The sequence below is a fragment of the Artibeus jamaicensis genome, unplaced genomic scaffold, assembly GCF_021234435.1.
Source record: "Artibeus jamaicensis isolate MK-2021 breed Jamaican fruit bat unplaced genomic scaffold, CSHL_Jam_final contig_60, whole genome shotgun sequence".
Lineage (NCBI taxonomy): Eukaryota > Metazoa > Chordata > Mammalia > Chiroptera > Phyllostomidae > Artibeus > Artibeus jamaicensis.
The window spans coordinates 7,956,381-7,980,840 of record NW_026521900.1 but is presented as its reverse complement, the minus strand read 5'-3'; the positions used below and the strand labels follow the sequence as shown (position 1 = coordinate 7,980,840).

The following is a 24,460-nucleotide window of genomic DNA, read 5'->3' as shown; positions in this document are numbered from 1 at the left end:
ACCAGTCAGGATGGCTACCGTAAACAAAGCAACAAACAACAAATGTTGGAGAGGGTGTGGGAAAAAGGGGTCCTTAGTTCACTGTTGGTGGGATTGCAGACTGGTACAACCATTATGGAAAACAGTATGGAATTTTCTCAGAAAAATAAAAATCGACCTGCCTTTTGACCCAGCAATTCCACTGCTGGGATTATATCCTAAGAATCCTAAAACATCAAAGAACCTATGCACCACAATGTTCATAGCAGCACAATGTACAATAGCCAAGAGTTGGAAGCAACCTAGGTGCCTGTCAGTAAACGAATGGATCGAAAAATTGTGGTACATATACACAATGGAATTCTATGCAGCAGAGAGAAAGAAGGAGCTACTACCCTTTGCAACAACATGGATGGAACTGGAAAGCATTATGCTCAGTGAAATAGGCCAGGCATTGAAAGACAAATACCATATGATCTCACCTTTAACAGGAAGCTAAACAACAAAACAAACAAGCAAACAGAATAAAAACAAAGACACTGAAATAGAGAACAAGTGGACAATGACCAGAGGGGAGAGGGAAGGGAATTTAAGGGGAAAAAATGGGAGGGATTTTGAGGAACAAGTATGAAAGACACAAGGATGAGGACTGGGGGGGAGGAAATGAAAGGGAGGTGGGGAGCATGGGGCAGAGGGGGCTGGAATGAGAGAAATAGACAAAAAAACTGTACTTGAAAAATAACTAAATAAAATTTTAGAAAATTTAAACAAATAAATAAATAAGTGCAGATTAACTAAAGAAAGGAAGGATACAATAATTGATTTAACAATTTACAGGGAATCAACAGTAGATTGGATGAAATCAAGAATGAAATCAATGATTTGGAACATAAGGAAGCAAAAAACAACCTATCAGAACAACAGAATACCAAAAAAATGAGGATAGTGTAAGAAGACTCTGGGACGACTTCAAGTGTTCCAACATTTGCACCATAGAGGTACCAAAAGGAGGAGAGAAAGAGCAAGAAATTGGAAATGTATTTGAAAAAATAATGAAAGAATATTCCCCTAATTTGGTGAAAGAAATAGACATGCAAGTCCAATAAGCACAGAGACCCAAACAAGATGGATGCAAAGAGGCCCACTCCAAGACACATTATGATTAAAATGCCAAAGCTTACAGATAAAGAGAGAATTTTAAAAGTAGCAAGAGAAAAGAAGTTAGTTACATACAGGAGAGTTCTCATAAGACTGTAAGGTGGTTTCTTTTTTAAAATTTATTTAATTATTGTTCAAGTACAGTTTTCTGTTTTTTACTCTCATCTCAGCCCCCCCCCCAGTGCTCCCCACCTCCCTCCCATTTTCACCCCCTTTAGTTGTTGTCCATGTGTCCTTTATACTAGTTCCTGTAAATACTTCCCCTTTTTCCCTGAAATTCCCTCCCCTCTCCCCTCTGGTCACTTTCTCCCTGTTGTCTATTTCAGTGTCTTTGTTTTTATTTTGCTTCCTTGTTTGTTTTGTTGTTTAGCTTCCTGTTAAAGGTGAGATCATATGGTATTTGTCTTTCAACACCTGGCTTATTTCACTCAGCATAATGCTTTCCAATTCCATCCATGCTGTCACAAAGGGTAAGAGCTCTTCTTTCTTTCTGCTGATAATTCTGGGTAAATGTACCATAATTTTCTGATCCATTCATTTACTGATGGGCACGTAAGTTGCTTCCAGCTCTTGGCTATTGTAAATTGAGCTGCTATGAACATTGGGGTGCAAAGGTTCCTTTGAATTGGTGTTTTAGGTTCTTAGGATTTAATCCCAGCAGTGGAATCCCGATCATAAGCGGGCAGGTCCTTTAGTTTTTTTTTAAGAAAATTCCATGATATTTTCCACAGTGGCTGTACCAGACTGCAATCCCACCAACAATGAATTAGGGTCCCCTCTTCTCCACAACCTCTCCAACACTTGTTGTTTGTTGCTTTGTTTATGATGGCCATTCTGACTGGTGTAAAGTGGTATCTCATTGTGGTTTTAATTTGCATCTCTCTGATGGCTAGCGATAATGAGCATCTTTTCATGTGTCCCTGGATCTTCTGTATGTTCTCCTTGGAGAAATGTCTGTTCAAGTCTTTGCCCACTTTTTAACTGGGTTGCTCGTCTTCTTAGAGTGGAGTCGTGTAAGTTCTTTGTATATTTTGGAGATTAAACCTTTGTCTGAGGTATCATTGTCAAATATATTTTCTCATACAGTTGGATCTCCTCTTATTTTAATACTGTTTTCTTTAGCTGTGCAAAAGCTTTTAATTTTTTAAACTATATTTTATTGATTATGTCATTACAGTTGTATTTCCCCCCCTCATTCCCCCCCCATCCTGCACACCCCCCCCACCATCCTTTAGTTTATGACCATGTGTCTCAAGCTCTTTGGATTCCGTATTTCCCAACTATGCTTGCCCTCCCCCTATGTATTTTGAAGCCTACTATCTATGCTACCCATTTTCTGTACCTTCTCCCCCCTCTCCCTTCTCCCACTCCCCTGTTGCTAACCCCCATGTGATCTCATTTCTATGTTTCTGCCTGATCTAGCTGTCCTCTTAGGTTGCTTTTGTTTTAGGGTGGTTGTTAATAACTGTGAGTTTGCCGTCCTTTCACTGTTCATCTCTTTTATCTTTATTTTAGGAAGTCCCTTTTAACATTTTATATAATAAGGGCTTGGTGATGATGAACTCCTTGAATTTGATCTTATCTGCAAAGCACTTTATCTGTCCTTCCATTCTAAATTAAAGCTTTGCTGGATAGATCAGTCTTCGATGTAGGTCTTTGCATTTCATGACTTGGAATACTTCTTTCCAGCCCCTTCTTGCCTGCAAGGTCTCTTTTGAGAAATCTGATGACAGTCTGATGGCAACTCCTTTGTAGGTGACTGTCCCCTTATCTCTTGCTGCTTCTAGAATTCTCTCTTTAATTTTAATCTTGACTGATATAATTATGATGTGCCTTGGTGTGTTCCTTCTGGGTCCAACTTTTTGGGACTCTGAGCTTCCTGGATTTCCTGGAAGTCCATTTTAGCAGATTGGGGAAATTCTTCTGTATTATTTGTTCAAATAAGGTTTCCACTCGTGGCTGTTCCTCTTCCCCTTCTGGTACCCTGCTGCTGGCTCTGCCCCTCTTACTGGTTTGGCTGAAGGATTAGTTGTTGTCAGACTTCTGTGTAGTTCAATTTTCTGTTGTTTGGCTGCATTTTTTGTTTCTAAAACTTTGTTGTTTTTAAACTTGGTTGTGTGAGAAGGAGTGCCTCCAGCCCCATCTTGGCGAGAGAAACCCCAAAACCTTTTAATTTTGATGAAATCCCATTTGTTTATTCTTTCCTTTATATCCTTTGCTCTGGGCAACATATCAGTAAAAAAAGTTGCTGCGTGAAATATCTGAGATTTTCTTGCCAATGTCTCAGCTGGTTTCTTAAAAGAAACTTTGCAGGTTAGAGGGATTGGCAAAAAATTTTCAAAGTCATGAAAAGCAGGGACCTATATTCAAGGTTGCTATACCCAGGAAAGCTATCATTTAGACTCAAAAGGTAGATAAAGAGCTTTCCACACAAGAAAAAACTAATGAAGTTCATCGTCATCAAACCATTGTATGAAATGTTGAAGAGACTTATTTAAGAAAAACAAGATCAACACTATGAACAATAAAATGGCAAAAAAAACCCCACCCAAGTCCATCAACAATTGAATCTAAAAACCAAAGTAAACAAACAAGAAAAACAGACAGAACCATCAATATTTTGATGGTTGCGGGTTGTGGGGGAATGAGTGAGGGGATGAAGGGATTAAGAAGTAGAAATTGATAGTTAAATAATAGGCATAAGGGTATAAGATGCAGTATCAGAAATGGAGTAGCTAAAAAACTTATATGCATGACCAATGGACATGAACAATGGTGTGGGGATTGCCTGAGGGAGTAGGGGATGCTGGGTGGAGAGACAAAGGGGGAAATATTGGAACATCTGTAATAACATAATCAATAAAATATAATTTAAAGAAATAATTTTTTTATGAAAAGGCAAATGAGCTCAAACTACTAAAATAGTTTTGAAAAAGAAGTGGGAGAAATCACTGTACTCAGTTTCAACACTAATTTTACAACTATAATTACCAAGATTGTGGTGTGTTATTGACAGAGGAATAGGAACATAAAACAATGGAACAGAATAGAGAACCCAAACATATCCACATACAAGTACAGACAACTGATTTTTGACAAATGTGCAAAACCAATTCAATGGAAGGATAGTCTTTTCAACAAATAGTGCTGTAGCAGTTGGCCTTCCATCAGCATAAATATGAACCTTGACCTAATGAAATCTTTTTTTTTTTTTTTCAAATGTACCTGGAACATTTTCTTTTTTTTTTTTAATTTTTATTTTTTTAATTTTATTTAGTTATTTTTCAAGTACAGTTTTTTGTCTATTTTTCCCATCCCAGCCTCCCCCCCCCTTGTTCCCCCCCCTCCCTCCGCATCTCCTCCCCCCTTAGTTCTCATCCCTGTGTCCTTCCCATTTGTTCCTCCAAATCCCTCCCCCTTTTTTCCCCCTTACTTCCCTCCCCTCTCCCTCTCTGGTCACTATCCCCTTGTTCTCTATTTCAGTGTCTTTGTTTTTTGGGTTTTTTCTTTTTCTGCTTACTTGTTTGTTTTGTTGTTTTAGCTTCCTGTTAAAGGTGAGATCATATGGTATTTGTCTTTCAGCACCTGGCCCATTTCACTCAGAAATGCTTTCCAGCTCCATCCATGTTGTTGCAAAGGGTAGTAGCTCCTTCTTTCTCTCGCAGCATAGAATTCCACTGTGTATACGACCACAATTTTTGGATCCATTCATTTACTGATGGGCACCTAGGGTTGCTTCCAACTCCTGGACTGTAAATTGTGCAGCAGGGAACACTGGTGCATAGGTTCTTTGATATTGATGTTTTAGAATTCTTAGAATAATCCCAGCAGTGGAAATGCTCGTCAAAAGGCAGGTCGATTTTTATTTTTCTGAGAAAAATCCATACTGTTTTCCATAATGGTTGGACCAGTCTGCACTCCCACCAACAGTGAACTAAGGACCCTGTTTCCCACAACCCCTCCAACATTTGTTGTTTGTTGCTTTGTTTATGATAGCCATCCTGACTGGTGTAAAGTGGCACCCTTGTGGTTTTAATTTGCATCTCTGATAGCTAATGATATTGAGCATCTCTTCATGTGTCTCTGAATGTTCTGTATGTCCCCTGGAGAAGTGTTTGTTCAAGTCCTTTTTCCCATTTTCTAATTGGGGTTGGGGTGTCTTCAGAGTAGTGTGTAAGTTCTTTGTATATTTTAGAGATTAAACCTTTGTCTGAGGTACCGTTGGCAAATATGTTTTCCGCACACAGTTGGTTGTCTTGCAATTTAATACTGTTTTCTTTTGGCCATGCAGAAGCTTTTTATTTTGATGAGATCCCATTTGTTTATTCTTTCCTTTACATTCCTTGCTCTAGGGGACATATCAGTAAAGAAGTTGCTGCGTGAAATATCTGATATTTTCTTGCCAATGTTCTCCTCTAGGACTTTAATGGTGTTATGACTTACATTTAAGTCTTTTATCCACCTTGAATTTATTTTGGTGTGGTGTAAGTCTGTGCTCAAGTTTCATCTTTTTGCAGTAGCTGTCCAGTTCTCCCAACACCATTTGTTGAAGAGGCTATCTTTACTCCATTTGATGTTACTGCCCCTTTGCGAATATTAATTGGACTGTAGAGAGTTGGGTTGATTTCTGGGGCCTGTTCAGTTCCATTGGTCTATGTGCCTGTTTTTATGCCAGGTACCAGGCTGCTTTGCTTACAGCGGCCTGTAATACACGTTTGGATATCAGGTATTGTGATCCCCCCCACTTTGTTCTTCTTTTCTCAAAAAGAGCAACTGCTATCGAGCGTGGTTCGTAAAATTTTCAAGTGTTTGTTCTATGTCTGTGAAATATGCCATTGGTACTTAATAGGTACTGCATTGAATTGTATACTGCTTTGGGTAGTATGGACATTTTGATAATGTTAATTCTTCCAATCCATGAACAAGGTATATGTTTCCATTTGTTTGTGTCTTCCTTGATTTCTGCTCTTCAGTGCTGTGTAGTTTTCTGCATAGGTTTTTTACCTCTGTTAGGTTTATTCCCAGATATTTTATTTTTTCTTTTGCTATGTCAAATGGGATTTTTCTCTTTATTTCTGCTTCTGCTGATTCACTGTTGGTATACAAAAATGCCTTTGATTTCTGGATATTGACTTTATAACCAGTTGTTTTGCCAAACTCATCAATTAGTTTGAGGAGTTTTTGGGTAGAGTCCATAGGATTTTCCATGTACACTATCATGTCATCTGCAAACAGTGACAGTTTTGTTTCCTCCTTTCCTATTTGGATGCCTTTTGTTTCCTTTTCTTGCCTTATCGCTGTGGCTAAAACTTCCATACATATTAAATAGAAGGGAAAGCGGACAACCTTGTCTTGTTCCGGATCTTAGTGGAAAAGCTTTTAGTTTTTTCCCAATGAGTATGAATGGCTGTAGGTCTCTCATATATGGCCTTTTATTATTTTGAGAAATGTCCTTGTATTCCCACTTTGCTGAGTGTTTTTATCATAAATGGGTGTTGTACCTTATCGAAAGCTTTTTCTGCATCTATTGATATGATCATGTGATTTTTGTCTTTGCTTTTGTTTATATGATGTATTACATTTACTGATTTGCGAATATTGAACCATCCCTGCATTCCTGGGATGAATCCTACTTGATCATGGTGTATGATCTTTTTGATATGTTGTTGGATGCGATTTGCCAATATTTTGTTGAGGATTTTAGCATCTATGTTCATCAGCGATATTGGCCTGAAGTTTTCTTTCTTTTGTTGTGTCTCTATCTGGTTTTGGAATTAAGATGATGCTGGCTTCATAAAAAGAATTTGGGAGTTTTCCATTCTTCTGAATTTTTTGAAATAGTCTGTGGAGAATAGGGGTTAGCTCTTCCTTAAATGCTTTGTAGAATTCTCCTGTGAAACCATCTGGTCCGGGGCTTTTTGTGTGATGGGAGTTTTTTGATTACTGCTTCAATTTCTTTTGCTGTTATTGGTGAATTTAGATTTTCTGCTTCTTTTTCACTGAGTTTTGGAAGATTGTATTTTTCTAGAAATGTGTCCATTTCCCCTAGGTTTTCAAATTTCTTGGCATACAGTTCTTCATAGTAATTTCTTACAATCTCTTCTATTTCTGTGGTATCAGTTGTAATCTCTCCTTTTTCATTTCTGATTGTGTTTATTTGTGTCCTCTCTCTTCTTTTCTTGATGAGCCTACTTAAAGGCTTGTCTATTTTGTTTATCTTCTCAAAGAACCAACTCCTGGATTCATTGATCCTTAGAATTGTGCTTTTAGTTTCTATGTCATTTAATTCTGCTCTAATCTTGGTTATTTCCTTCCTTCTGCTTGCTCTAGGCTGTCTTTGTTGTTGTTCCTCGAGTTCTTGCAGGTATGGTTAGGTTGTTTGTTTGAAATGTTTCTATATTCTTTAGGTAGGCCTGTATTGCTATAAACTTCCCTCTCAGGACTGCCTTCCCTGTGTCCCATAAGTTTTGGGTTGTTGTGAGATCATTTTCATTTGTTTCCAGAAATGTTTTGATTTCTTCCCTAATTTCATTCTTGACCCATTCATTGTTTAATAGCATACCATTCAGTCTCCATGTTTTTGGGTGCTTTGGGTTTTTTTTCTTTGGGGTTGGTTTCTAATTTCAGTGCCTTGTGGTCAGAGAAGATGCTTGGTATGATTTCAATTTTCTTGAATTTGTTGAGGCTCCTTTGTGTCCTATCATGTGGTCTATCTTTGAGAATGTTCCATGTACATTTGAAAAGAATGCGTATTTAGCTTCTTTGGGATGAAGGGGCTCTATATATATCAGTTAAGTCCATTTCATCTAGGGTGTTGTTTAATGCCACAATATCTTTTTTGATAATTTGTTTGGAAGAGCTGTCCATTTTTGATAGTGGGGTGTTCAAATCCCCTACTATGATTGTGTTCCTGTCAATATCTTTCTTGAAGTCCTCTAAGATTTTCTTGATATATTTGGGTGCCCCTATGTTTGGTGCATATATGTTTACAATGTTAATGTCTTCTTGGTGGATTCTTCCCTTGAGTATAATGAAATGACCTTCTGGGTCTCTCTTTACAGCCTTTTTTTGAAGTCTATTTTGTCTGATATGAGAATTGCTACCCCAGCTTTTTTTCTTGTCCGTTTGCTTGGAAAACTTGTTTCCAGCCTTTCACTTTTAGTCTGTGATGGTCTTTTGTCCTGAGGTGAGTCTCTTGTAGGCAGCATATGTGTGGGTCATGCTTTCTTATCCATTGAGCTATTCTGTGTCTTTTGATTGGAGAATTTAATCCATTTACGTTTAAGGTTATTATTGATAGGTACTTATTCATTGCCATTTTTGTACCTGTGTTCCTCTCTGTCTCCCTCTTATCCTTCCTTCCCTTAAAGCAGTCCTTTTAGTATTTCTTGTAGAGCTGGTTTGGTGGAGGCATATTCTTTTAGACTTCTTTTGTCTTGGAAGCTCTTTGTTTGGCCTTCTATCTTGATTGAGAGCCTTGCTGGGTAAAGTAGCCTTGGTTGTAGGCCTCTGGTTCTCATTACTTGAAATATTTCTTGCCATTCTCTTCTTGCTTGAAGTTTTTCCATTGAGAAGTCGGTAGCTAACCTTATTGGGGCTCCCTTGTATGTTATTTCTTTTTTCTCCCTTGCTGCCTTTAAGATTCTCTCTTTGTCTTGGAATTTTGCCATTTTGATGATGATGTGTCTTGAGGTGGGCCTCCTTGGGTTCCTCTTGATTGGGACTCTCTGTGATTCCTGGATTTGTGAGACTTTTTCTCTTATCAAATTAGGAAAATTTTCTCTCATTACTCGTTCAAATACGTTTTCTATCCCTTGTTCTTCTTCTTCTCCTTCTGGTATTCCTATTATTCGTATATTATTACGTTTCATATTGTCTTGCATTTCTCTTAATCCCTCTTCATTCTTTCTGAGCCTCTTTTCATTTTCTTGCTCTTTCTGTGAGATGCTTTCTACCCTGTCCTCCAACTCACTAATCCTATCCTCTGCTTCATCTATCCTACTTTGGAAACTTTCTACTGTATACTTCAATTCGGAAATTGTATTCTTCATTTCCTCTTGTCTCTTGCTGATGGTTTCCATTTCCTTTTTGATGTTGCTGTAGTTTGCAGAGAGATCATTATAATTTCCCTGTAGTTTCTGGTAGCTCACTGTGAGCTCTTTGAGCTCTTTGAACTTCGTAATAACCAGTGCTTTGAATTCACTGTCTGATAGTTGATCAGCGTCTATTTCATCTAACATTCTTTCTGAAGTTTCTGCTTTTTCTTTCATTTGGGGATTGTTTCTTTGTCTTCCCATTGTTTGAGACTCTTCTTGTTAGCCTCTGCTTCCAAAATTGATCTGTTCTGAAACACTGGTTTTATGGTGTAAACTTCTGTGGTATGTTCCTTGTGAAGTTCAGTGGTACAGACTCCTTGAAGTTTCTTGATGTTCTTCGTCTCCACCTACACTCACGCTGGTCCTCGCACTGGTCTCTGCGTTGGTCGCCTACCACTGCTGAATGTCCCGGCTCTAGTAGCCGCCTCCTCAACCCACCCAGGCCCGTTACTAGAGCAGTGGCACAGAGGCTGGGAATGTCCTGGCTCCCGTATCTGGCTCTCTGCCGCCCAGGGCCGTCACAGGGGGCTTGGAGTGTCCCGGTTTCCGTACCTGACTCCGGGGCGTCTAGTCCTGTCTCTATGGCAGTGGCACAGAGGCTTAGAAAGTCCCAACTCCCGTACCTGATTCCCCAGTGTCCAATCCCCTTGTTATGGCAGCAGCACAGGGGTTGTGACCCTCCCAGTTCCCGTAGAGGGATCCTCTGCCACCCCGGGCTGTCTCAGGGGTTTGGAGTGTCCAGGCTTCCGTACCTGACTCCCAGACGTCCAGTCCCGTCGCTATAGCAGCGGCACAGGATTTGAGAGCTTCCCGGCTCCCGTAGCTGGCTCCTCAGCTGCGTCACAGGGGTTTGGAGAGTCCTGGCTTCCGTACCTGACTCCTGGTGTCCAGTCCCGTCGCTATGGCAGCGGCCCAGGATTTGAGAGCTTCCTGGCTCCCGTAGCTGGCTCCTCAGCTGCGTCACAGGGGTTTGGAGTGTCCGGGCTTCCGTACCTGGCTCCCCGGCATCCAGTCTCATCGCTATGGCAGCGGCACAGGATTTGAGAGCTTCCCGGCTCCCGTAGCTGGCTCCTCAGCTGCGTCACAGGGTTTTGGAGTGTCCGGGGTTCCGTACCTGGCTCCCCCGGGCGTCCAGTCCCGTCGCTATGGCAGCGGCACAGGATTTGAGAGCTTCCCGGCTCCCGTAGCTGGCTCCTCAGCTGCGTCACAGGGGTTTGGAGAGTCCCGGCTTCCGTACCTGACTCCCTGGCGTCCAGTCCCGTCGCTATTGCAGCGGCCCAGGATTTGAGAGCTTCCTGGCTCCCGTAGCTGGCTCCTCAGCTGCGTCACAGGGGTTTGGAGAGTCCCAGCTTCCGTACCTGACTCCCCGACGTCCAGTCCCGTCGCTATGACAGCGGCCCAGGATTTGAGAGCTTCCCGGCTCCCGTATCTGTCTCCTCAGCTGCGTCACAGGGGTTTGGAGAGTCCTGGCTTCCGTACCTGACTCCTGGTGTCCAGTCCCGTCGCTATGGCAGCGGCCCAGGATTTGAGAGCTTCCTGGCTCCCGTAGCTGGCTCCTCAGCTGCGTCACAGGGGGTTTGGAGTGTCCGGGGCTTCCGTACCTGGCTCCCCGGCATCCAGTCTCATCGCTATGGCAGCGGCACAGGATTTGAGAGCTTCCCGGCTCCCGTAGCTGGCTCCTCAGCTGCGTCACAGGGTTTTGGAGTGTCCGGGGTTCCGTACCTGGCTCCCCGGCGTCCAGTCCCGTCGCTATGGCAGCGGCACAGGATTTGAGAGCTTCCCGGCTCCCGTAGCTGGCTCCTCAGCTGCGTCACAGGGGTTTGGAGAGTCCCGGCTTCCGTACCTGACTCCCTGGCGTCCAGTCCCGTCGCTATTGCAGCGGCCCAGGATTTGAGAGCTTCCTGGCTCCCGTAGCTGGCTCCTCAGCTGCGTCACAGGGGTTTGGAGAGTCCCAGCTTCCGTACCTGACTCCCCGACGTCCAGTCCCGTCGCTATGACAGCGGCCCAGGATTTGAGAGCTTCCCGGCTCCCGTAGCTGGCTCCTCAGGGTCCAGGCCTGTCTCTAGGGCGGCGTCACAGGGGCCTTTGGTGTCCCAGCTCCTGCAACTGACCCTTCCGTTGCCCAGGCTAGTAGCTATGACATCGGCACAAGGGTGTCCCCGCTCTGGTTCCTGACTCCTCTGTCTCCCAGGACCGTCACAGGGGCTTGGAGTGTCCGGCTTCCGTACCTGAGGCCCCGGCTCCCAGGCCTATTGCTCTGGCGGCAGTACAGGGGCCGCGTGAGACCCAGCTCCGGTAGCTGACTCTGCCGCCATCTGGTGTTTCAGCGTCGGTCACAATCTCTGGTCTTTTAATTTCATAAATGCTGGGTAACCGATGGTTTATTGTGCTGTTTTTCCATAGATCTGCCAGGAATTTCACCCATGAGTACAGGAGCTAGTATCCGCTCCATCTTACTCCGTCGCCATCTTCCCAGCATCCCCCCTAATGAAATCTTATATAAAAATTAATTCAAAATGGACCATAGACTTAAATGTAAAATACAAAACAATAAAACATCTATAGCATGAGAAACTATAGGAGAAAGTCTTTGAGACTTAGAATCAAGCAAAGAGTTCTTACACTAGATACTAAAAGTATGATCCATATAAAAAAATTGACAAATTGGACTTCATCAAAATAAAAAACTTTTACTCTGAGAAAGACCCTGTTAAGAAGATTAACAACAAGTTACCATCTGGGAGAAAATATTTGCAAGCCACATATCTAACGAAGAACTAGTGAGTGTACAAAGAATTCTTACAAGACAGCAATAAAAAACAAACACCATCAGACATTTGACTGAGGAGGATACACAGTTGGCTAGTAAGCACATGCTTAACTATCAGAAAACTGCCATTATCCTCTTCTTCCCACTAATCTTTAGCAAAATTCCCCAATTCTCCTGAAGCCACCCCTGTCCCCCTCTTTTCTTCCTCTCTCCTTCTCCAGGCCTAAACATGTCTTCCCTAATTTGGTCCTTATAGGCTCTCTCTATTCCTAAATTAGCAGTCCTGTCTACTCCATGCTGTGGACCTTATCTTGGTGTAAGGAAGAAGGTGAATCTTCACCAAATCAGGTCTTCTACTGAGAAGTGAGGTGGGGTGGTAAAAGGAGGAAGGACTTTCAGGCATGGGGCTCCAGGAGTTGAACACAGCTAGGTTCACGCAGTGAGATCTTTTTGGTGTTCCCCTCATCCAACCAGAAGCCACGAAGTTTTTTCTCTGCTCTACTTCTCAGATGAAAAAGAGGAACTGAAGCATGTACTAACCGGAGTTTTTATATTCCCTAAGCAGCAAAGCCTTTGCTGTTCAAATAAGTGTTAAATGTGCTACTTAATGGCCAGTAAACTGACTTCTAGTTATTTCACATCCAAAATATGGTCCAAATGAAAGAGGAATGCTTGGTCAAGAGGCAGGCCAAATTATCCACTGAGGGGAAATTGGTGTGTGTGTGTGTGTGTGTGTGTGTGTGTGTGTGTGCATGTGTGTGCACACATAGGGACACAGAGATCCAGAATTAAAACAGTGAAGGCAACGTTTCTCTGGGTCCTTTGAAACTCCCAGGTGGAACCCAGGTCGGATATACATCCTGCATGAACTTTCCTGCTCAGCCAGGATATCCCGTGTTTGTCAAAAGGACTGCACAGGGAAGCCTTAATCATTGTCCTTTCCAAAATCTGCCATTCGGCCCCTCCCAGCCTGCATCAGCCACCACAGGCAAAGGAAGAGTAACTCTGGAAACGGTGTTATCAGCATCCTCCATGTACTTCCTCATCTCCTCCCCAGCCTCATTAGCCCCAAGCTCCTTAGCATCCTCAAGCAGAAATCTGGGAGGCTGGGATGGGGTCAACACCCTAAAGCCAGCCCCCTTTCTTTTGCGAAGACCTGCCTCAGCACAGCCCTGAGCAGACAACTGAAGACTGCAGCTGGAGTCCTGGGCCCTGATGGAGTCTGGGCTGGGCCCTGAGGCTGCTGCTCCCTGCCTGGGCTGGCCAGCCCTGCTGCTTTGGGTCTCAGTCCTGAGCTGTTCTCTCTCCTCGCCAGCTCCTCCTTCTCCTTCTCTGGTGCCCCAAGTCAGAACCAGCTACAATTTTGGAAGGACTTTCCTCGGCCTTGATAAATGCAATGCCTGCATTGGAACATCTATTTGCAAGAAGTTTTTTAAAGAAGAAATAAGGTCAGAATTTCAATCAGATAACTGAGGGGCAAAATTGTGTTCCCATGATGTAAAGATGTCCAGGAGTGTGTTGAAAATGAGCCAGGATGTAATTTATAGACAGGAGCTGAAGCAAAGCCATTTAATCATAGTAGTGATGGGTTGAAGTTGGGGTGGAGAAGGGGGTAAGTTGTAAAACCAAATTATAGCCCTAAATGCTAAATACAAAGTATCCTTCTGAAATGAGAGCTTCAAGTTTTCTTTTTTAAAAATTATTTGTTTATTTGTTTGTTTGCTTGGTGGTTTGTCTTTAGAGAGAGGGGAGGGAGGGAGAAAGAGAGTGAAACCTCAATGTGTAAAAGAAACATCGATCAGTTGCCTATCACACATCCCCAACCAGGGACCTGGCCTGCAACCCAGGCATGTGCTTTGACTGGGAATAAAACTGGTAAACTTTTGGTTTGAAGGCCAGCACTCAGTCCACTGTGTCACACCAACCAAGACTAAAGTTTTCTTTTTTGTGAATGGAGTTGTCTGGGCCTATAGCACTAACCAAGTTCACTTCTCATAGAGGGAGGAAAATAAAATTCATAAAAAGTCTACTGTGTAACAGACATTTTAAACACTTTTATTTACTCCTCACAACCATCCTGGGAGTTATTTTCACTCATTATTCAGATAGTGAACTAAGACATACCAAGATTGAATGACTTGCTCAAAGTCACCATCTGATAAGTGGCAGATATGGGATTCAAGCCAGTGTGGTTTGCTCCAAAGTTTCTAAACCAGTTTTCTGTTGTGAGCTGTTGCCTTGGTCAGAAAGAAACTCAGGTTTAGTAAATTGTGATGCACATGGCTGTCATCAGAAAATGGGATCACACTCTGAAATTCAAGCCTGTCAACACATTAATCAATGAGCCTTTAACATGGCCAAAACCCAGCAGGTGCTGTAGCAACATTGCTACCAGTCATTGCCCTCAAAGGGTTTAGGAGGAGAAAGCCGTGTTACAAATAACAGTAATAAGGCCTGGTCTGTTGCAGATGAGAAATGAAGTGTAGAGGACTTCTGGGAGCTCAGAGAAAGGGATATTAATTCCAACTGGAGACTGGGAACTGTTTCTCCAGGGCAATGCATTCTGAGCAAGGTCTTAAAGGATGAGATGAAATTTAGTGGGAGGGGAAAAGCTCAAGATAGAAGAATGAACTTAAGCAAAGACCCAGAGGAATGGGAAGAGGTGAAAAATGCTTAGTGACTGGAGCATTGGGTGTATGTGGAGGTGTGGCTGAAAGAGAAAGTTTGGAAGAGTCAGATGGTGCAGGAAGCTTTGAATACTATGCCCAGTAATTAGGATCTTAACCTGTGGACAAGCGATTCCCAGCCTTTTTAATACTAAAGACCCTTTGTAATAGGCTTTTTCTCCTCAACCTAATCCCAAGGACTACCACAGGTGTGTAAGATTTGATGACTAAACAAAAAGCATTGATTTACAGTAATTTTATTTCCAGTCATATTAATCAAAGGCATATTTTATTATTCAACTAAGTTACTAAACAGAAATATCAAATAGAAAATATCAATCAAAAGTTTTGAACTTCCTTTGCAAGATGAGAGCTATTGAATGGAGTTGATGTGGACTTCCTTATTAGACCTTTTTAAGGCATTTTGAAAGTTGAATGCACCCCCATACTCACCCACCCCCTCTCACAAACAACTGGGGAAGCTCTATTGCAGGTAATGGTGAGGAAGTTAAGTGGGGTAGAGACAAGATGACACTTGTGTTTTGAGAAGACCTTATGGAAAGAAGTGTGCAGGGTAGACCCGTGGTGCTGCCAGAGGCTTTCAGACTAGCTGTCTTAGACCAGGAGAAAGGTCACTGGTAACAAAGCAGGACAGAAAGAATGCTAGAAGGTTCCGCTAGAGAGTCATTTTGTTTCCAACTCTACCAATGTGAGAGGAAGTAAAGATGGAGATATAGAAAGTGGTCAAGATTTCCTACCTAAGAAATGGGATGGAGAGGACCAAGAACACAAGTAAAGTGGGGCTGATTCTTTGGAGAAAGGAGGCAGTGAGAATATGGAAACATTTAAAGACAGAAGGGAAAGAAATTAAATGATTCGATGAAGGAAGAGCTCCAGGTTCACATCCTCCGCCAAATAAGTAAACAAAGAGTAAATGAATCTTACAGTTGACTCTTCACCAGCTAGTAAATGAAGTTTTGCTCACCAGGCAGGTATTGGCCATATTCAGGAAGCATTTCCCCAAATACATTTGTGTGCCATTCAAGTTCAGGATATGACTTAAGCTCCCTCAGAATTCATTTTCCCTGTGTGCCTAAAAGGGAAGTGTGTTGATGCAAGCAGGAAAGCACCAGGCGGGGCAGGTTGGGGTTTAGTGCTCTCCATGTGAAGAATGCATGTTCTTTATCACAGAAAGAGCAGAGAGAGAAAGTCAGTGGGTCTGGGGTGTGGACTTGTTTATAGTCCTTTTCTCTACATTATAAATAACATTTTTCTTATTTTGAAAGTAATACCTGTTTATTTAGAATTTTAGGAAATATTACTTAAAGAAATCACAAAATGAAAATCACACATAATTTTTCCACTAAGAGATCACCCATTTGTTAACATTTTGATGTATATCATGCTTGTTACCTTTTTGTCCTAAGACGGGAAAATTTTTTTCAACAAAGTGTGATCATATTATGTGTATTCTTTTGTAAACTTTTATCTAACAATATTTTGGAAACACCTTTCCACAATTTGATTTTGAGTGGCTTCATGATATTCAATTGTATCAATCAACCAAAGTTTATTTAACTAAACCACTATTGTGAGACAACTAGGTTTTTTTCACTTTTCAGTATTATAAATAGTGCTGTGTTGACCATACCTGTAGTTAGACCTTTGTACATATCAGTGATTAATTCCTATGACAAAGTCCTAAAATCCATCTATCATATAAATCCAAAAAGTCCTGTATTTTTTGACCCAGAAATATATATGATAGATATCCAAATGAAGACTTCTACCTATAGAGCTCAATTCTTGCACATTCAGAAATATTTAATGTTACTATTTTATGCTGTATTTCTCCTGACTTGGGTCCTTTTCTTTTTTCAGGCTTATTTGACATTTGTGTTTCTTCTTTGCTAAACTGTCTACAAGTTCTCATCCTTTGCCTCTCTTTCTAATGGTATATTTGTTCATCTTGTTCTTGTTTAAATCTCCAAACATTTCTCCACTTTTAAAAATTATTATGATGATACTTATGAGGAAACCTATCCAGATATCTCAGACATTTTGCTGAAATGCTGTAATCAGGCAAGCATTAATACCACATGCCTGGTCTTCACTAAGGATTAGACAATGCTTTTTATTCAGCAACAAATGGAGAATGAGCTTCCTAGGATGGCTGGGTATGTTGAAGACAAATTATTAATAGATGAATGTCACCTTTTCTTTTTTCCCTTATCTTTTCTTTGGTGAGAATGTTAATAATGGATCTGATGTTTTCCATACTCAACCATTGACCTTTGAATGTTTTTAGTATCAGTTAAGGGTTCTGTGTAAAGCTAAAAAATAGAGAAGAGGGAAGAGAAGCAAGCAATATTTAGGAAGGCATGTCTACGAAATTAGTCTTTGACTAGATGCAAGCATGAGAAGAATACAACAGAAGAGGGTATTTTGCCCTGGCTGGTGTAGTTCAGTGGATTGAGCACAGGCCTGCAAATGAAAGGGTTGCTGGTTCAATTCCCAGTCAGGGCACATGCCTGGGTTCTAGGCTAGGTCCCCAGTAGGGGATATGGGAGACACAACCACACATTGATATTTCTCTCCCTCTCTCCTTCCCTTCCCCTCTCTATAAAAATAAAAATAAGTAAAAAATTTTAAAAAGAGGGTATTTTATCCTCCTCATTCAGTGCTGTTGCTCTCCCCCACATGCCCACCCTGCCTTCCAGTTCTGAGAACTTGGCCCTACTTTTTCATACTTCAATCCAATCAGGACTTGGCCAGCCTCACTTCAAACATGCCCATGATCTCAGTTCAGAAGAAAGATTTTAATGTTGCCTGTGTTTTGTGGTTTTCCAAATTCCAGGATATTAACATGTTTTGGAGTGGAATAAAAATGAATAAAAAGTTCAAATGAATAAAATGAATATAGTCCAGTGAGTAAAAAGCAGGCCCATTTTCTCACTGACTTCTTCTATTTAGTAAAGTAGGTAATTAAAGTCTTAGGAATATACATTTTCTCCTTCAGTTCCATAAACTTATTACCATTTTGAATGAGGGAGAAATGTGGCTTATAAACTTGTTTGTCCTGAATTGATCCTTATGGGACACCTTGAGCCACTGCTAAACATGCACCAAGCATTCATTATAGGTTACCTACCAAGTCAGAGCTGTCCTCTCAGCATAGCTTCCTCATGAGGTGGGAACAGAAAAAAAAGACAATGAGCTTGTCCCACAGAGCAGGAAGTTCCTCCTCACACCACCCCCACCAAATGGAAAATAAGAAGCCCTGAGATCTGTCCCTTTCTGCCATTAATTGTCCATGGATCACTCATCAGACAAGTAGCCTTCAATTTTCTCATCCTCAAAATATGATGTGGAAGGGAACAGGGACCAAATGATTTTGAAGGAACTGCTATTCCCAAGAGCTAATTTGTCACCAATCTATTCCCAAGAGCTAATTTGTAAAATGGATGGTAGAGGAGTAAGCAATGGCAAAATAGTTATAATTGCAAGCTTTGGAGCCTTGAATGTTGCTTCTTCCAATTGCTGGTTGTGTGATTTGGGGCAAATATTTAATTTCTATGTGCCTCAGTCCCCTCATCTGTATGGTTAATAAGAGTATTGACCTCAGAGGCTTATTGAAAGGTTTAGTTAAATTGGTATATGGAAAGAATTTAACAAAACGGCTAGCATGTGTGTTTCATAAATGTGTGTTGCTATAATCATTATTTAAGATAGCCACCGAGTTTTAATTCCATTGTCACAGGTACTTTGTGTGGGGAGGGATGAGAGGAGGAGGGTGAACCTCCATGAGCAGGAAGAGCTACAAAAAACAGGCAGACAGGCCTGCCTCAGAGACCTAGGCCCTTCCTCATCCTCCCAGAAGAAATTGTCATTTCCTATGGTTGTCCTAAAAATTCCAGTAAAATTAACTCATTGCAAGTTCACAGTGTTTCATATTTTTAATGAAATTTGTGGCAACGTTCTTGAACAGAATTCTTTGTACCTACTTCCATGGCAGTTTGAATGGTCCTGAATTGCAGAAGGTACTTATCAACTGTTTCCACTAGGGCAACTTCCTTGAAAAGCTTGCAGTCTCTTAGGATAAAGCGTTGTCATATAAGTGAGGAAACAAAATAATGTAGGGTTTAGGGCTAATCAAATTGCTAATTCTTTCAAAACTTATTATCATGAAGCTGCCAAAAATGCTCATTAATAAGAATTTAAGATGCTTATTCAAATTAAATGTATAATGTATCTTATAAGCCTAATTTTTGTTTTAGTATGACCATCAGTTATTAATAATAATGAAGGTAAATGTTAATTCAGTAATTTTTATATATAAATCAGAAGAAGATTTAACATTCTTTCTGTTTTTTTAAGATTTTATTTATTTATCTTTAGAGGGGGAGGGAAGGAGAGAGGGAGAGAAATATCAATGTGTGGTTGTCTTTTGTATGTCCCCTGTTGGGAACTGGCCTGCAACTCAGGCATGTGCCCTGACTAGGAATCGAACCACAATCCTTTGGTTCACAGGCCTGCACTCAATCCACTGAGTTACACCAGCCAGGGCTTAACATTCTTTCTTAATAGAAAGGAGAAATTTCTGAAGTTGGAGAAATGACTGAAGAAAAAGGTCAAGGTGAGGTTTAGGATGATAATAGGTAGTAATAGGCCAGTGCTTCTGCCCTAGGGAGGATTAAAGACTGACCAGGCCATTGTGTGAAATTACACACCTCATGGATTTCAAATGGCTTTGAATTTGGTGACCATTTAGCAGCCACTGTCCCTAAGTTACTTGGTTAGTACTGATGACTTACACCTTTGGACTGAAAGCAAAATTGATGGGGCTGCTTGGGGTTGAATGTGGAGTCAGTGGTTTCCCCAGTGCAGGCCTTTTTAAGAACTACAGTTCCAAGATGCAGCTATTGGTCAAAGGATGGACGGTTTCTGCAATCAGGGTAGGGAAGGGGAAAGATCATGGGTTTTCCTGACAGGGCCTTGGATTTGCATCCCTGTTTGTCAACATATTGTCTGAACTTTGGCAAGGTACTTAAGCTCTAAGAGCTTCAGTTTCCACATCCGTAAAGTGGGGATGGTATGTTAAGAATAAAGTTTGTGTGTGGCATGTATTCTGACATCATATACATTTGCCTAAGTTTGAGGAAACAAAAGTAGTCTTCTCATAGAAAGAGTTTGGAACATCCCAGTCTAAAAATGAGAAATGGATCAGACCAGATATTGTCCCTTGTCTCACTGTCCCCCAGGGATCTGCTGGCCATGGCTCTGGCAGTGTTGTGACTAGTTTCTGCTCAGCCCCTGCTTCATCCCTCCATCTCCCAGGTGGATCCTAAAAGGGCTCTTTTTCTAGGTTTGACAACTGGCTGGCCTCCCACCTTGAACTGCCTCTGGACTACTTGCTTTCTTACCCTGCAAATTACTCAGATGATTCTAAAACCTGGCGTCCCGTGGAGATCTGCAGGCTGATCAGCAAACACCAGAATGAAATCTCAGACCAGAGAATCTGTGCCTCTGCAGCAGCCCCCAAAACATGCAGCATTGAGCATGTCCTGAGGAAAACAAGAAGGTTCCAGAAATGGCTGCAGGCCAAGCGCCTCACACCAGACCTGGTGCAGGTAAGTGCACTAATCATGTGGCTGGAGACAGGAGGGCTGAGATGGGGCAGCATTTATTCTCATATTACATCTTAGTCTAGGAAAAAGAAGTTGTGGTATGTCTAAAGTGGGGTGAAACAATGTCATGGAACAGAGTGGCTTGTGACAAGAAAGAAACTAAACAAGATTTAGTTACAAGGATCCTTTATTGTCATCTTCAATTCTCTCTGATGTGACCCTCAGTGACTATTTGGGGGAAAATTCCTAGCTGTCTCTTATCATCTGAAGACCCTACAGAATGACCCTCACCAGCCCTCTCCCCTGACAGGGCTTAGCTCACCTATAACCTTCTGAGGGGGCCTTTGCCAACCCCAAAATAGTGCCTGGGAGAAGCTCCTGTTTCACCATCCAGAGAGACCACTGTAAAAATCAGCTTCCTCACTGATCACCCTCCATAAAGAACCAAGCCTCAGTTATTACACAAGTGGACTTTCATAATATATCTCCCTCTTCCCACTGGAGAGCTCCCACCCACTCCCATGAGTAGGTTGCCCTGAGAACTTCAGCACATTGCCTGTGTTTTGATATACTACTGCATTGGTCTCCTCCTGCACTATCATCTCAAATGTCATCTTTCTCCATCCAGACCAGCACAGCCTTGTACCTTCACACATCCCACTGAACCCCCTTGGGCTGTAGATGATACCTCAGAGGACTGGGGAGACTCACCTTCAGCAAAGATGGGAAGGAAGAGACTCACCTAACCACCCTGCCATGATAAGGCTGGAAGACTTGAACCGGCCCTCTCAGCAGGGATGCCAAGGCTTCTTCTCATACTCCTAAGGCTACTAGTCCTTTCCCATGGGTACTCAGGCAGCCTGAGTGACCTGTGAAAACTCATACCTTTTCTTGACCTCTTGGATATGAGGGACACAGAGCAAATAAGATGACAAGACCACCTGGCTTTGCTCTTAGGTTGTATGGAAACAACTTTGAAATCAGGAGGAGTAGAGTTGCTGGTAACATGGCCATCATCTGACATTGAGCTTTCTGATGTAGTCCTTTTGCACTCTATAGTCTGTGAGTGTCACTGGCATGGAGTGGGGAGAGAAAGAGTCATAGAGAACCAAGCCATTAACAGGCTGGAGAGGAGGCAGAATTCAACGTGAAGGTCTTGGAGTTGATATGGGATACAGGAAATGGAAGCTCAACTACGAAGTAGGCCATGGGAGGCTGCTCAACACTGGGCAGAACCAGGACACAGAAAACAGACACTAGAACCTAAACTATGCTTCACAACCTAGATGTAATGCCCCCATGCCTTTCTTTCTGTGACTGTAGACAGACCCTCCATGCACAGACCTGGGTACCCACCATCTGCAATTTGCAGGCTTGCCACACTATTATGGAGGCATAAAAAGGACCATTATGGGACCTCCTCTGCTTTGCCTCAAATATGTGTACAGGAACAAATGAAAGTCTCCAGGAAGAGCAAAACAAGATGACACCAGGAATTATTTCAGAACCCCCTGAAAATCCCATTACATCTTTCTACCCCCATTATTTTCAGGTCCCAATGTTGAAAGGCACAGATCCCCCCCCCAGGCACTGGTTCCAGAACACCTCCATCCAAGACATGAACAACATAGCAAAGGACAGAACTCCCTGGTGTGCAAGATACACTTGAAATTTTACAGAAAGCAGATAGACTGATCTTAGACTTTGAACTAAGAAAAAACCCCTCTTTCCCTCATCTTCTAGACCCTTCCATAATAAAACAGTGAGGAAACATTATCCCGGGGTCCTCAGAGGTCTGAAGCAACCTTCCAGGGACATCTAGTGCCTCCTACCTTGCTGAGTGTACACATTGTGGTATAAACAAGATCTCTGAAAACTGGAAACTGTGATTGAGTCCTGACTCTGCCTCCAAAAGCTGTGACAGAATGAGAAGGAGCAGAGACCCAGGAAGAGCAGAGAGCTTACAGATCCTGTTCATCTGTTCAGCAAGTTTTAATAACTGTGCTATATCCCACAAGATGAATCATACACAAGCTTCACCCCTAGGAGAATGTGGTCCAGTGGTGAGGACAAACAAAAACACAAATCAAGAGAAAGCAACATATTGGATGTTATGATGACACTGTATGGGAGAAAAGGGCAGACTATTGACTTGGGTTCTTTATCCACTGACTGACCAATTAACCTTGTATTTAAGCCTAAGACTTCCCTACTCTGCCCCGACATTCCTCCTCTAAAAATGGGTTGTGGAGAGGACTTCTGGATGCTCTTCCAGCCCTCACGTTTTTTTAAAGATTTTATTTATTTATTTTTAGAGAGAAGGGAGGGAGAAAGAGAGGGAGAGAAATATCAATGTGTGGTTGCTTTTGTGCCTCCCCCCTACTAGGGACCTGGCTCTAAACACAGGTATGTGCCCCAGACCAAGAACTGAACTGGCAACCATTGGATTCATAGGCCAACACTCAATCTATTGAGCGACACTAGCCAGGGCCCAACTCTCACGTTCTTTGACTTGATATGACTCTGCTTCACTTATTTAACAAATCTCATTGAATGCCTACTATCATCAGGCACTGTGCTGGGTGCCTGGATTTCCTGTTTCTCATATGGTGGTGAATAGTGCCTGTTCTATCTGATTCATTCATGCTAATGAGCTTATAGATGTGAACGGTTTTTTTTAAGTCCATCATCATAGAAATGGATGGCACAACATTATTGTAATAAAAGGGTCCCATTCTTCAGTTTCTTGTGCTAAAACTTGCTCCAGCAATTTTGTCATCTTGTATTAAAAGTAGCTAAACAAGCTTTGCTTACTTCTGCTAAAAATGCAACCATTTGCAACACCTTATTAAAACACAGCCAAAACCATAACTATTTTCACTTTTCTTTGGCTCTCTCCTAGCCCATCTTCTCACAACCACCAGAGATTATTTTCTTTCCTTATAAAAGACAGAGAAATATCAACATATATTTTAGAAATTCTGGACAAACCCCATTCTTTTGTTTTATAATTTTATTTTTTTATATTATATTTCTTTATCTTTAGAAGGGAAGGGAAGGAGAGAGGGAGAGAAACACCAATGTATGGTTGCCTATCATGCGACCCCTGCTGGGAACTGGCCCCTCCTGGGAACTGGCCCGCAACCCAGGCATGTGCCCTGACTGGGAATCGAACCGCAATCTTTTGGTTTGCAGGCCCGCGCTCAATCCACCGAGCTACCCCAGCCAGGCCCCATTCTTATTCCATCCATCAAGCTCAAGGTCATTGCCATCCCATTTTAGCACCTTCTCCTCCTTCTCCTGACCTCCTTTCCAGATACCTTTACCCATCAGGATTCCATAGCATGGTCAAGGTGCTCTATACCTTTTCCCTTTCAGGCCTCATTTAGGCAGGACCCAAAGTCCTGCTTTTTCCTTCTTAACAAAACTCACCTATAAGATAGTTTAAAATAGGCTCATCATCAACAAAAGTGGTGGTGTGGGGGTGGAAAAACTCAGTTATCTACCCAAGAGAGCTGAAAGCAGATGCTGCAAAAAACACGTGTACATGAATATTTATAGCAGCATGGTTCACAATAGTCAAAAGGTGGAAACAGCCCAAATGTCTGTCAACTAATGAATGGATAAACAAAAATGTTAGTATATCCATGCAATGGAATACTATTCAGCCATAAAAAGGAATTAAGTAGTAATGAATGTTACGACATGGGTGAACCTAGAAAACATCCTGCTAATAAAAGATGCCAAACAAAAAAAGGGGCAAATGTTGTGTGATTCCATTTTTAAGAAATATCCAAAATAGGCAAACCCATACAGACAAAAAATCAGATTAGTGGTTGCTAGGGGCTGAGGGAAAGAAAGAATTAGGAGTAACTGCTTAATGTGTATGGGGTTTCTTTTAGGTATGATGAAAAAATCTAGATTTAAAGAGCAGTGATAGTTGCACAGCCCTGTGAATGTACTAAAAGCAACTGAATCGTTCACTTCAAAATAGTCAAAATGGTGAATTTTATATTATGTAAATTTTACCTCAATTTTTTTTAAAAGAAGTCATTTTAAAAGCTTCACCAATCCTATAATTCCATTCTCTTAGAGCTCTGAGAAGTGATGGGCAGCTAATCTAGTAATTTAATTCATGTCAGTATGTTCACCATTAGCCCCTCA

The 24,460-nt window shown here is 41.8% G+C and overlaps 1 protein-coding gene across 1 annotated transcript in view; it reads left to right on the top strand.

The window, feature by feature from the left end:
• Positions 1-13,045: 13,045 nt before the first annotated feature.
• DIPK2B (divergent protein kinase domain 2B) overlaps positions 13,046-24,460 on the top strand; it is a 58,882-nt gene continuing 47,467 nt past the window's right edge. Inside the window, exons 1-2 of the mRNA XM_037135038.2 lie at positions 13,046-13,451; positions 20,035-20,299. Coding sequence (XP_036990933.2) covers positions 13,219-13,451; positions 20,035-20,299 — 498 coding nt within the window. The 5' untranslated portion in view covers positions 13,046-13,218. The remainder of the gene's footprint in view (positions 13,452-20,034; positions 20,300-24,460) is intronic.